The sequence below is a fragment of the Anas acuta genome, chromosome 2 (genome assembly GCF_963932015.1).
Source record: "Anas acuta chromosome 2, bAnaAcu1.1, whole genome shotgun sequence".
Taxonomy (NCBI): Eukaryota; Metazoa; Chordata; class Aves; order Anseriformes; family Anatidae; genus Anas; species Anas acuta.
The window spans coordinates 50,289,043-50,303,177 of record NC_088980.1 but is presented as its reverse complement, the minus strand read 5'-3'; the positions used below and the strand labels follow the sequence as shown (position 1 = coordinate 50,303,177).

General features: G+C 37.3%; 1 protein-coding gene across 7 annotated transcripts in view; it reads left to right on the top strand.

Annotated features, from left to right (window-relative positions):
* CDKAL1 (CDK5 regulatory subunit associated protein 1 like 1) overlaps positions 1–14,135 on the top strand; it is a 495,974-nt gene that overhangs the window by 341,834 nt on the left and 140,005 nt on the right. For 4 of the 7 annotated variants that reach the window (XM_068674723.1, XM_068674729.1, XM_068674726.1 and 1 more), the window contains one exon: positions 6,955–7,026. The exons of the other annotated variants lie outside the window; for them this stretch is intronic. In XM_068674723.1, the coding sequence (XP_068530824.1) occupies positions 6,955–7,026 (72 nt within the window). The remainder of the gene's footprint in view (positions 1–6,954; positions 7,027–14,135) is intronic. 7 annotated transcript variants of the gene reach the window in all.

The following is a 14,135-nucleotide window of genomic DNA, read 5'->3' as shown; positions in this document are numbered from 1 at the left end:
AACAGGCGTATCAGTAGCATCCACTAAGCTCCCTGTTGGCTCTTCTTAAAAGCCTGGTTCATCAAGCTCGGAAGAAGCCATCTGTAAGCATACTGCTCCCTGTTGTTCTCATAAGCAAGCTTCCAACTTTGAGTATCAGCATTACCATACAGACTTGGACTGCTCCAGCTTCTACAATACCTTGTTGTTAGTAGAGCTCTGCAGTGAAAAGTTGAATCTGAACTTTTTAAGATGTGTTCAGGACACATTCACTTCTGTGTTATACTTAAAAACATGGAGCAAAAGGTAAAATATATTTGTAAGCATCTTCCTGATAACTGAAAAAAATCTTTGATGTTGTGAACTAACACTGGTACATAGTATCAAATGGTGAGTTCAGGGCCTGCTGGATGGATAACAGAAATCCCCAAAGGCGGAGCATTTATACCCTGGATTTCCTTTCATACCTTTCCGAAGTTATATGTGTCAGCTTAGAAAAATTACCACCAACAACTTGTCATCCATAGATACTGACTGTTGGTCTTTTCATCTGATGACTTTCAATAAGTGATTCCATATGAAAAAACTTCTTACTACTGTATTTTCTGAAATGCAAGGCCTGCCTATGCTTTTCAAGTGAAGGACTCCAGTCAATCCTACCTTAGTCCATGCAGGTTTAATGACTTAGCTTCTTGAAATCAATGTCAATCAATTACTTCTTTAGAAATACACCTAGCATTGTGGTAGTGATGCTGCACGGTGTCTTATCACCACCATTTCGTGATGCAGACTTAATATGGAGAAGAAAAGGTGTTGAATTTGGGGTTGTATTTTTGTTGCTTTCTTTTGTCGATCTTACTCTCACTCTTTATGTTGAAATAAACATAGGGAGTAAATACTTTTAAATTTGTTACAGTTTTCCTGTTCATATATGTGTATTCCACTCTTTATGAAGCTTGCCAATAACAAAACAAAAACCTTCTAATGGGCTGAATAAGAATTTTAATAGACTGCTTTCCAGTGCAACTTAATATACTGGTATGTGTTCTTATTGTTATGCTGATTATTAGTAACATTGTGTCAAAGGTTAATGTTGATTTCTTGCAAGATTTGGGGGTTTTGAAAACAGATTCTATTGGTAGTTATTTTCAAAAACTCCACTCATTTGTATTTTAAAATAGACAGAATTTGATTTGCCCAATAATCTAGAAAAGTATGCATGTGTGTGAAGCTATGTATAAAAAATTCTTCAGAAGATTTTTTACTTCAGTGAGAGTATATACAAGGTTTTGGTGCTTTTGAATTCCGTTATAAATACTGTCTTTTAGTAATTTCTTGTCTTGCAATGGGTATAGTTTAATGGGTAGAAGGAGGAGCACTAAAACAATGCCATGATTTATTTGTATGTGGAACTTTTATCATTGTGTGGATATGTAACATTTCTCTTACTGGTTGGCAAATTTGTACACATGCAAGATCTGCAGGACTGGTGAGAAATTAGGCCTGTATATCAAAATGTTTTGTGGAAGTAGAGAAAGTCCTTACTGTGAAACCTTTGTATTCTTCATATCTAAATTAAAACAATATAATTATTCAAATTTGAAATAGAATAATGGTATTGCCAAGAAAACTGTTCTCTATAAAGGCAGATAATATGCTGTTGTATGTCCTGGTTTCAGTTAGGACAGAGTTAGTTTTCCTCCTAGTAGCACATACTTATATGTCATTTCTCATGACAATACTCTCAACATGATCTTTAGAAAGAGATTTGCTCTGCTTTGGCATAGTTTTTCCTTCACTACAGCTTATTGTAGTTCTGAGAACATACTTCCACTGGAAGAAAAACCTAGAGCCAATGAGAAGAGATAGTTAATTACATCTCTGTGTGTGTGTGTTGGTGTTTCTTGAGGAGCAGTCTCTCCTTTCAGAGTCTTGTCTAAATCCCAGTTCCTCTGAAATATTTCAAATAAGAATCACCTTTTTTTTTTTTTTTCTTCTCTTGAATGTAGGATAGCTTTTGATTTCTAAGCTAAAGTCTCCACATAATCCAGAAAGGAAGATCACTGGCAGCTTATTTATGGGAAAAAATGAATTTTGCACAGCATAGGAAGCGTATCAGGCATGTGGATATGTATGAATGTATGGGTAAGATTTGGCTGATGCATGTTTCTGTGCAAGTCAAGTATCAGTCAGAAGTCATTGTTTTGCCGTATTTTCTCAGCAGTGAACAACAAAGTGACAACTACTGTGGTATTCAGGCACCATCTGTCTTGTGAACCCTGCCATTCTGTTCTACCCTGAGTATGATAAATTTTACCTTATTTCTCTAAGAAAATAAAAATAGTATTTAATCTACAGTCCAAAAACTGGATACATTCCAAGTGAGGCTCTGTTGGTGGTGATATCCCTTGTCTCCGGGGGTGTAAATTTGGGCTTACACCTAAGCACGTGTATATAAATATTACAGATCTATTTCTATGTATGTTGTGCTATGCCACAAATACAAGTCTGTATACAAATGTACTATATAACAAATCTTCTTAACAGTTGCAGTAATTTGTATCCAAAATAAAGTAATTATTTTTATCTTATATATCTTTCAGTTGAAGACATAAAGGTATTTTAATGCTTGGGGCTGAGGGGGGATGATTGTGTACTTTATTTACTTGAGCATTTGAACTCCTCTTAGGTGGCAGTATATTGTGGATTACAATGTCATTTTTTTGTTTGTTTGTTTTGTTTTGTTTTAATTTCAGTATGACCAGATTTGAAATTACTAGCTATTTTTTTTCAAATGCAGCCTTCCTGTTCTCGTCCATGTAAACAAAATTCATTTGGGTAGATTTCTTCTCTCCAGAGTGCACAGTGAAGTAGTTCTTTTCCGGCTGTCTTAGCGCTCCTTTTTTTACTTTCAAACATTCTCCTCATCTTCAGTTTTGTTAGTATTCAGCTGTACTCGTGATCTCAACCCCTGAATTATTATGCACCACTTTCACATTTTAATACATTGGACAGCAGCAGAAGTACCTGAAAGCCAGCTGGCTCTGTTCAGTGTTTTGTCTTATGAAGAGCCTAATAAATAGGCACTTAAAAGATGTAACCCAAAAGCACGTGTCTCTGCAGAACCTTGAAGCACCTGCTTCATTTTTAATTTTAGCAGTTTTATGAAATCTATGCATTCCTAGTCTTTATGTCAGAGCTGCAGGATCTCCTACATTAATTAAAGATCACATTGTATCTTGAGAGAAGGTGACCTCACATGAAAGTCTTCTTTATTTTTAAACACTTTTATTTTAAGAAAGTGATATCCACACTGAAACTGTTTGCAGTGGGCATGCATAATGAAAGTACAGTGTGTGAAGCCGTGAATCCCAATTATGTGGTGCTTGGTTTTATATACCAAACTGACAGCAAGCTGTAACTAAGAATTGTGAACACAAGCATTAGATTAGGTACCCTTTATAGTAAGTAAAGAAAGTTTTTTAATGCCTAAATATAGAAGATTTACATGATTCACAGCATTTATACAAGATTGTTATCTTCATTACTTTTTCCAGTTGCTTAGAATTGTTGCTGAAAATTTTGTGCATATATATTTTCACCTTGAAAATATCTGTTTATTATCATTAAGTATTTTTCTTAAGTGGAACAAGACCTTTATTATTTCCGAATTTTTTGAAATATTTTTTTAAGAATTTCATACAGGTATTGCTGGGGAAGCAGTCTTTCAGAGAACAGAAAGTACATCCTCAATTATGGTTTGCACTCAGTGCAGAGCAAGAGATGGGTTTTCCTGCAGAGCAGGCATGGGGGTGATGGAGAGGGAGAGATGGTGCAGGGTTCTTTCTTGATCTCCATAAAAAGGCCTGATTAAGCATTCTGCAAAGTAGAGCACAGCTTGTGCATATATATGTTAAATGCTGTCTCTACTCTGTGACATTTTCCAGGCAGAAAAAGTGCTAGTGGTGAAAGAGGGAGTGTTGCAAATGCAGTCAGTTTTAAACAACCAATCAGACAAAAATGAACAGACAAAAGTTGTGATTTTAATAAGTGGTTCTACAGCTCCATTATTATTTTTGATATCTGGCCCCTTTCCTCAAAAAGTGTGAACGAGGAAAGATAGGAGGTTTAATGCCCTCATAAGTAAGTGATGTGACTTACATAAACATTCTTTATGAATACTGAGGTGAATGTGCCTTCAGAGACAGCTCAAGAAACTTATTTATATGAGAAAACCAACAAGTGAAGAAAAAAATGCTTAAAGACAAAGCAGTCCTACCAGACACAATGTTTGGAGGAAAGACATAAATATTGTTTGCCACATAACACTCAAAAATTTGTGAAGAAAGTAGCAACTGTAAAGCCTTCGTTGTTACTTCATCTGAAGTAAACAGAATGTGTAATTTGTTGGCTGCTTCTGCATGACCCTAAATCAAAAAAAAAAAAAAAAAAAAAAGATTACATACCATTTACATTACAGTTTAATTTGTTGCCTCTCTACCTCTTTTTCAGTTCACATACTCACACAAGCATATTCCAGTTCATCCAAATTATATCCTCCCATATTGATATGCACCAAACTTCTGCAAAAGAATGTAAAGCAGTTAACACTGGCTGACATGCTACGTTTATGTAGTTTTAGGGAACTTCTTTCTGTATTTCATCTTCTGAAGTAAAATTCACTTCCAGCTAACTCCAGTGCACAAGGTAAATTTATTTTATTTTTATATTTGCAAGGTGAACTTTTTTTTGAGGCTCCACAGTAAATTATTGGTTTTATTTTGGTGTGTCAGGAAGAGAAATATTCCATTAGAACTAAACCTTATTAAAACTGAAAAACTCTTCAATGAGAAAATCTTTAAAGACATTACTTGATATATTTTGTCTTCCATATGAAAATTTCATCTCATCTGCATTATCTTGTCCCACTTTAACTGTTCCCTATTTGAATGCGTAGTCAGACCTCTAAAGCATCAGAAATGGCCAGCGTAGTTCACTGGCCTTCCATGAAGCTCACACAGGAACATATGAACACAACACAGTATGATTGTGATTGTTTTCACAAATGCACTGTCATGGAAGAGTAGGTTTGCTGAAGCCATGTATCAAATGTCAAATATGTGGGTCAAAGCAATCCTTCTGAGTTATGTCTCAGTTGCCTGAAAACCTCAGCTGAAGTCCCTGTTGAGTTGCAGATTACTGTAAAGGGCACATGCGGTAGTCGCAAAATTTCCTGGGCACAGTAGGCTTGAGGCACACATTGTAGGAAGAAAATTTTAGATGGAGAGTTGTGGTGGTTTTACCCTGCTACACAGCTGAACACCACTACAACCGCTCTCGCTCCTCCTCCTCAAAGGAAAAGAGGGAGAAGATACAATGGAAAGGGCTCAAAGGTTGAGATGAAGACAGGGAGATCATCTGCCAATTATCATCATGGGCAAAATTGACTCAGTGTAGGGTGATTGATGTAATTTATTGCCTATCACTAGCAGACTAGAATAGTAAGAAATTAAAGACAACTAAAACCACCTCCCCCCCAGCCACCCTATTCTATGTCCTCCCCCCTGAGTGGCACAAGGGAACAGGGAACAGGGGCAGCGGTCAGTCCCTGAGGCTTTGTCATCTGCTGCTCCCTCAGGGTCCCTCTCTGCCCCTGCTCCATATCGGGTCCCTCCCACGGGATGCCATCCTTCCCCAACTGATCCCGCAGGGGCTGCCCACAGGCAGCAGGTCTTCAAACACTGCTCCCACACGGCTCCTTACCATGGGGTCCATCCATCCCCCAGGAGCAAACTGCTCCAGCACGGGGCCCCCACGGGTGGGCGGCAGCTCCCCCCAGACCCCTGCTCCTGCGTGGGCTCTCCATGGGCCGCAGCCTCCTCCAGGCCACATCCACCTGCTCCACCGGGGGCTCCTCCACCCATGGGGGGGCTGCAGCGTGGAGATCTGCTCCATGTGGGACCCATGGGCTGCAGGGGGACAGCCTGCTCCACCAGGGGCCTCTTCACAGCCCGCAGGGGAACTGCTGCTGCCTGCCTGCAGCACCTCCTGCCCTCCTGCTGCACTGAGCTGGGGGGCTGCAGGGCTGGTGCTCACTCTTCACTCTCCCAGCCGTTGTTCTTTCCCTTTCTTCAACCTGTTCTCCCAGAGGCCCAGCCAATGTTGCTTTCTGGCTCAGCTCTGGCCAGTGGAAGGTCCCTTTGGAGCTTCTGGAGCTGGCTTTTATCTGACAAGAGGCAGCTGCTGGGCTCTGCTCACAAAGGCCAACCCTGCAGCTCCCCCTGCTACCAAAAACTTGCTTTTTAAACCCATTGCAAGAATGTGTGGAAATCCATCAAAGCCAGTGAAGTCCATGCCTGTAGAACTGGTGTTAAATTAGCCCCATTCTGGTCAGACCATGTGCTTTGTACTGTTCTGGACATAGACATGTCCACAGAGTCTGTCTGTATGCAGAGGTTGCATCGTTTATTAGAGAAATTGCTACTCTTAGGAGAAGCAGCCAAGCTGAGGCTGTTGAACTCTTGTCTGTTTTTTCAAAATATTCTGTCTAATCTTACAAAAAACAACAAAAGGTGTTTACCCTACTCATTTTGCTTTTCTTATTTCCTTAGACTTCTGAAGCTATACCACTACACCACTGCCACTATATTGAAATCAACAGAAGGATAGGATATTACTAGTCTCTTCATTTGCTTTAGTTTTCTGAACCCTCTTGGATTTGCTGAGCTATGCAATATCTGAAGAAGGCAAAACTGAATTGTAGAGGAACAAAGAGGAGAATTCTTGGATTTGTACCTCACTTTTTTCATATGAAGTATGAAAGTACTGCTTACACAGTCAACTTTAGAATGATGTAGTTTTTTCTCTATCTTTCTCTCTCTCTCTTTCTCTTTCTCTCTCTTTCTCATTCTCTCTTTTTCTTTCTCTCTCTCTTTTTTTCTCTTTCTCTGTTTCTCTTTCTTTTTCTTTCAACAGCAAAAGGGTGAACTGCTGCATTTGTGGCTGACGAGGAGGAAGAGAGTAGTGCATGAACTGTGGAGGGCTGAGGTGTAGGACAGAGGGTCAGATAGTTCAGAAAAAGGTGACAATCACAGGAAAACAGACACTAACAAAATGAAAGGTGTTGATTTGGTATTTTTTCAGATTAATATTTGGATTTTGTTTATTCGATTAGTATTATGTGTATAGATGTAATTGTTTTTTCCTGAATAGAGGCAGCCTTCAGTCTCATCACACATAGTATCTCCTACAATCAAGTACAATTAAACTGGCCTCAGATTTGCATATGATGAAGTTAGTTTATTCAAGCCAACAAGAGGTCTCTCTTGCTAGACTAGAGTGTTATTTCAGCTAATATGCCTCTGTGAGTACATTAATGTTTTGCATATGGTTCTAAGAGATATGTGCAGCTGGGTGGCATAGTTCTAAATTATTGGAATGATTCATGGCACTGGTTTCCGTGCAGTCACCTTTTCCTTCTTTAATAAATGATTACAGCCTTAACTCAGTAGAAATCCAGGCTTTCTTTGCACTGCAGCACAAGTATTGTTTGTTCTTCATAGCAAAGATCAAAGGATATATATTTTATTTTTTTTAAATAACAGCAGGAACCACAGATCATAACTCATTGAAATGACTTCCCCCTCTTTTTAATCTTAGAACTATACTATTGTGGAATATTTACTGTTTTATTGTGGAATATAGATGTCACTGACTTGCAGTTATGTTGATTCAATATGGCCTTTTGTATATGTTTTTCAGAACTACAAATGATTACATTTAATTAAAACCCACACATTAGGCCAGATGCTCCTTTACATGGAAAAACTCATAATATGGGCAAGGAAGCCTCCCCATGTTTCTGTGTAGGGAATTTTCCTCCCAGGAAAATACATGAAATGAAAGGGGTCGGTATAAGTACACAGGTGGTATTGTAAAAGCTAACAGGTACCTAAAAAAGCTTGCTTTGGCTTTAGCAACCTCCTTCCAGACTTCTGTAAAAATGTCTGCTTCCCCTGTGGAGACGGGTTTTATTGTGCCAAGGAAAAATCCTGACTGCTGTGCTGGCAGTGGCCTCTCATTAGTGTCTGTTGAAGAAATAATGTGCAGGTAGCCAGAATGTGAGGTGATAGGAGATACACAGGTCATGAAGCACAGGACTCAGAGAGGGCTACATGGGGACCAAGTCAGCAGTCTGCTTCTATGCTTCCTTGTTCTTTTTTATCACTATATCCTGTCCTGCTTGTTTCATTTGGGGGCATTGTTGGAAGGAAGTATGTAAGAGCAAGGAAGCAAAATTAAAACTTCTTGTATCTTGCCATCTTTTATCAGCCAATTGAAGCTGGAGAATTGCCTTCTCACTGAGCTCTTGTCATCAGGCTCACATGTTGGTTACCGGAGGGTCTGGAAAGACACATGTATTTTCCAGGCAGAGTCAGCAACCTGCAGGGCTGGTCTTTGCTCTAGCCACTTCTGTTCATGCTTTGTTTTTGTGACACCCATAGGGTTACTACAGCCATCCACCTTCCTCCCCTTCACCATGCATATAAAGCATTTTGTAAATCTCTACGGGCCATGTAATTCATGTGTTACAGGTAGGAAATGAAAAAATTAGTCTCATTTATTTAAATTCAGCATAAAATTCCCACTTTTAATTCACTTTCAAAGTGTTCATTTGTAAACTTTTTACTCCTTCTATACTTTATTATTTCTCATCTGATTTCTATCTTCTGCCCTTTTTGTTAAAAAAAAAAAAAAAAAAAAAAAAAAAAAAAGGACATATCTTCTGTCCAGAGCTTCCTAATTTATTTTCAGAAGTTGCACATAAGGAAGGAATAAGAAAAATGCTTTTCCTCCCCCAGGTTATTCCCATGCTTTAGTGCCAGTAATACCCTCCTACACTCCTATTTTATGTGAAATTATCATGTTGGCTTTAGGTCAAAGAAGATAGAAACTCTGAAAAGGGGGGTGGGTGGTAGGGAATGCAGTTTTTAAACACTCTTCTTCCCCCTCATAGTTTGGAAATGCTACTGCCATGTAAGTTTGAGGATATGTCCAGAGCTAAAAAATAGGACTGTTATTTAAATCATATTAAAAAATATGGAAAAGACTTGGCTTGATATACCTTTTCTTTTTCTTGGAGTAGAAACCATATATTTTATCTTCAGTGTATTCTCATACTTGCCAACTTCTGAAGCTGTGAAGGTGAACATATAGGTTGAATATGTAGAACACTCATCACTTTAGTTTGTATTCAAAAAAGTCTTTTAAGCAGAACAGATTAAAAATGTTAAAAAGGGGTGGAGGAGGGACTTTTCCTTGAATATGTGTAATAAATAGATATATACTTCTTTCCTCCTTGTTTCCACAAATTATCTCATTTCTCCTGTGCATCCTACTAATGTAGATCACTTTTATGTGTCCTGCACTCCTGGCAGGAGAGCAATGTGAACGAGAGTCCCATGATTCTGTCTGCTGGAGACTGAGATCCTTCCCTTAAGATTCCCATCTCTTTCATCTATTTCTCCTCGAAAACTTCTTATCCTCTTAGAGTGAAGAGGAGGAAAAAATAAGTGGGATGGACACATTTGGGAAGTGGAAAGAAAAAGTCAGAATCCTAAGCAAAAGCCTCATCATAAGTTTGCTTAAAATACTTTATTTTAGGTATTCAACTTCAAATATAAAACTTCAGAGCTTCAAGTTAGCAAATCCTCTCTGGACTGAAACTCGGGAGATGGCAATCAATACTTGTGTTCCCAGCACTGCCTCTTGAGAGACCTGAGTGAATTTTTTGGCATTCTTGCTCTGTAACTTCCCGTATTAATAGTCTATCTTTTTTTCTCTCTGTCTAAAAAGGAGGCTTTACTTTTCTATCCAGCCGGTTCTTGCAGTGCACAAGAGGGAAGCAAATGTGACCTCAGCCACTCATCACTATTAACTTGGTCAGTTATTTCTACTAACAGTAAAAATGAAGTAAATTCCACAGAAATGATGGGATTTACAAGTACCAGGTATTCAAATGTTTATGGGTGTTTTTTATTTGTTTAAAATAACATCTGTAACACCCCTAATAGTTCAACTTTGAACAAAAGTGGGTATTAATGGTGTAGTGGTGAGATGATATAGAAGGTTATTATCCTCCTTCAAATCATGTTTCTTAGAAATTACGCATATTGATTTATAGCACAGATTACCATTGGTTATCCATTACGGTAACCAATGGTAACCCAAGATAATGTGAACTGTCAGGGCTGAGTCAGATTTCCACATTTCATATCCCAGGATCTTGCCCGGACTACAGGAAGTTATCATCCTAAGGATCTAACTCAGTTCAGCCATGTTCTTTGTGAACACGTCAACATGCAGAACATTATCCTGGTTAGACATGTCAAATGCAAGAGACTGGAACAATCAATTTTTTTTCTTTTTTAAATAGAAAGAGAGAGAGCTTCCAGTCAGGCTTCCTACCCTGAATTCACTTCATTTTTACCATTTACTTTCAGGAATTATTTTAATAGTCAATATTGCTGGACTGCTGTAAATTAAGTCAAAGAACTGTTGAAACCGTTAACCTTCTTTCAGATGTGGTAATGCTATAGTGCCTAGCACAGTTGCATTTACAGCTACATTATTATTTTTTTTCTGAGATTAATGCTATTTTTTTCACTTGCAACATCAGCAGGGATGTTTGTTTAATATATAAAGTTCATAAGTTTGCATAACGTGCCTTTTGGTTGTTGTCTTTTCATTGTTAATTTGAGGCTGACAATGCAGGAGGAAGGTACTCTAAATCAGCCTTGATGCTGAGTATACAAAGTGAAAATCTTCATAGAATAATAGAATCATTTAGGTTGGAAAAGACCTCTAAGATCATCTAGTCCAACCTTCTCTTGACACATTCCTTTTTCATTTCACCCGTGTCATAAAAGGGCAGCTCATTTGTCATCTGTATTTAGAAGTATACCTTATTTCTTTTGGGGAGAATGTAAAAATAATCTTACCGTACAACACAATCAATTTGGTTTTATGATCAGGATCAGTGCAAAGGCAAATGCTCCTAAGAGAGCTATTTCTTTTCAGTGCTAAGTATTGCTTTATTAAGCTGTGTGCATGAAGGTTAATTTCGTTGCTGAAAGGCTAGTTACCTAGCCTTTCTACTGCTGTGTGACAGACAGAACTATATTCTGAGCAAATCTTAAAATGCTAATTAAAGTAGATGTCGCTAATTGACAGCTGATATTCCAACACAGCAGGATTCAAAGAATCCCACTGATGGGATGAGTCCTAATTTTGTATATGGGAATATGTTCTAACCGCATCTTCCACATTTTTTCCTGTTATAATAAGCATTTGTGATTTGATATTAATAACTGAGATGCTATTTATTTATTTATTTTAACCTCCATGTGCTCTCTCACTTAGGAATTGAAACCTGTCTTCATATTTTTATAAAGGGTGAAAAGAATGAATGTACTCTCCAGAGGTGTGGGAATGAACATTATCTTCCAAAACACCCATTTTCTGAGAGCAAAACCATTTTATATAAAGAATTTGAAAATGTCATATATGGAATAGGTTTGCTATGATCCAAAGTCTACACAGACCAGGACTTTACTAGTACTATTATTTTCGTTAAAACCATTCTCAAACTTCTAAGAAAAAATGTTCAGCTAATTTATTGTTCATATATAAGGTCATCCAGACATGTCTGTTGAATTTAATGGCTTTTTCATGATTAAGGGAGAGTAAGAAGTTCTTAATTGAGGAACAGATAAAAAGCAAGCTAATTAGCTCCAAATAATTTTCTTTAGCAGCATCCAAACAACCATTTCTAAGATGAACTTGGGTTACTCAGCTTTTGAGCTCTTAATCATATTTTTAGATTGCATTTTTACACCATCTGCACTACAAAAATGACTGTAATTTCTGTCACTGTTGGAAGCATCAGTTAATAAATGTTGTCTGTTTTGATCTAGGGAGGTGTATGAATTGAGAGGGAAAATATTCTTAAACTAATTGGGTTAATTTACAGTAGTTTGAGGGAGAGTGCAGTGGGAATGGCTCGCTTCTATCGCTATCTTCTTTTCTTTCAGCACTGAAAGCACTGGCAGTGCATTCTTGCTCTGTCACTCTATTTACAAGATATTTAGCAATTTGTACCATCTAGTAGAGCTTAGATTCAAGAGGGATCAAAGCCATTGCGCAGCCGCATTATACACTGATGTGCTAAGACGTTAGTGTTGACTACTGTCCGTAATTTCTACATCACTGGGGTGGGGACTGAAAAAAATACAGTAGATTGTGTTACAGCTAACTGGTAACTGCAAAACCCACTATTCAGATACCGCTTTCAGTGAGGAAATTCTTTTCTTGTACAAATGAATGGGCTATAGCAAAACCACAAGTACAGTCTGTGCCAAGTATGTACACTGTTTAAATGTTATATGCATATGTATAACCAGTACTGTAAGTATCATATGCATTAACTGGCCAAGAGTTCTTCAGGGGAGTTTGATTTAGTTTCTGTGTCAGAAATGGGGAATATGGATTCCCAACAGATAGGTAGTATTAAAGATCATTTAAGTATATTAATATTTTGCTACCCTAATTTACTCATTCATAGCATGTTGTTAATAAACTTCAGCTTTCATTATATAGTCACTATTTTATGCTTATACATCTCATTTTATTTGCTTATATGAATTTAACATTTCTATTTTCTCCACAATTTAGTGTGAAGTATTGTGCTTCAATGGAGTCTTACTGTTTTTATGAAGAACTGAGATTTTTCCTGTGATGTCTGAAATATCTTGCAGTGGAGACAGTAGGGTTTCTTTGTTTAGTTAGAGGTTCACACTTCCATGAGATTTTTTTTCTTTTTTTTCTTTTAGTCCTGTCCAACTTATTAGCATGTTCACAGTATACAAGCAGGTTAGCTAGGAAATACCAGCAATTACCCTGATACCTTGCTGGACCTTTACTGACATCTGAGGATGTAGTGAATCTAGTGACGTTAAAATAGCAAATGAGAATGAAACAAAAGTAAAAATAATTTTGCGGCATCTCCCAGTGGAATTTATAGTGAATGATAAGGTCTGTAGACCTTAAAAAAGATAAGAGAGGAAACAAAAATCCCAAGAAGTTGTGTGTTACGGTGAATTTTAATTGTTTTGTTTGTTTGTTTTAACATTGCTGGTCAAAGGACTCTTTAACAGTAGTTATCTTAAAATACATATAATTTTTAACATTATCGGAGGTACCTATTACACTCATGATATGCATTTGTATATGTTTTACTCTTGCTTCGAAGACAAACTGCACTATTCTTTGGAGCAGAACCGATAAGGTGTTTTTTTTAAGGTTCTAAACAATTGTATAGATGCTTTTTTCAGCTCGATATTTTTCTCAACTCAGTAGTTGAGCTCCCTAGCTCTGTCTGAAAAAACAGTTGGTTCTAAGAGTGCAGCATCTCTGCCTTGATTTTCTTGTTTCTATTAAAATCACAATTAATGTGTTTCCATAAAGTGTTTTTTGCTTTATTTATTTATTTATTTATTTTTAACTCTATAATAGCAATTACATGTTTCATTTCTTCTGCTTATAAGCGTGCTTTTATGGACCATTTCTTACTGTCCTGTAGTGAAATGGTGTAATGTCAGAGCACTGAGGTGGACTCTAGAGTATTTGTTGATGAATTTTCAGAATGGCCAGCATGGCTATTGCATTGCAAGAGTCTGGTGACTCAACAGCATTCATTTGCATTTAATAAATATAAAATACATTAATTAATGCAGTGTTAATGGTGAGAAATCAACTCTGCAAAAGAAGAAATTCTAGAGGTATTTATTTTGTTGTCATATTGAGACTATATTGCGTATCTGCTGGTACATGTTACATAAATCACAATAAGAAATATTTGATGTTAAGAAGGAAAATAGTAATTTTTCCTGTGATAGATCTGTGTATGTACCCTATGAGCATCAGAATGTCAGGGAGAACAGTGACCAAAGGAATATAGTTGCAGATTTACAAGCCGGACAAAATAAGGGCCTATCTTTCAGCTTTCTCTGAAGCTTCCGCAGTGTTCTCAGATAATGGTTTGGATTCTCTTTAGTCTTTCAATTTATTCATTTATTTATTTTCCTTTCAGATGTTGT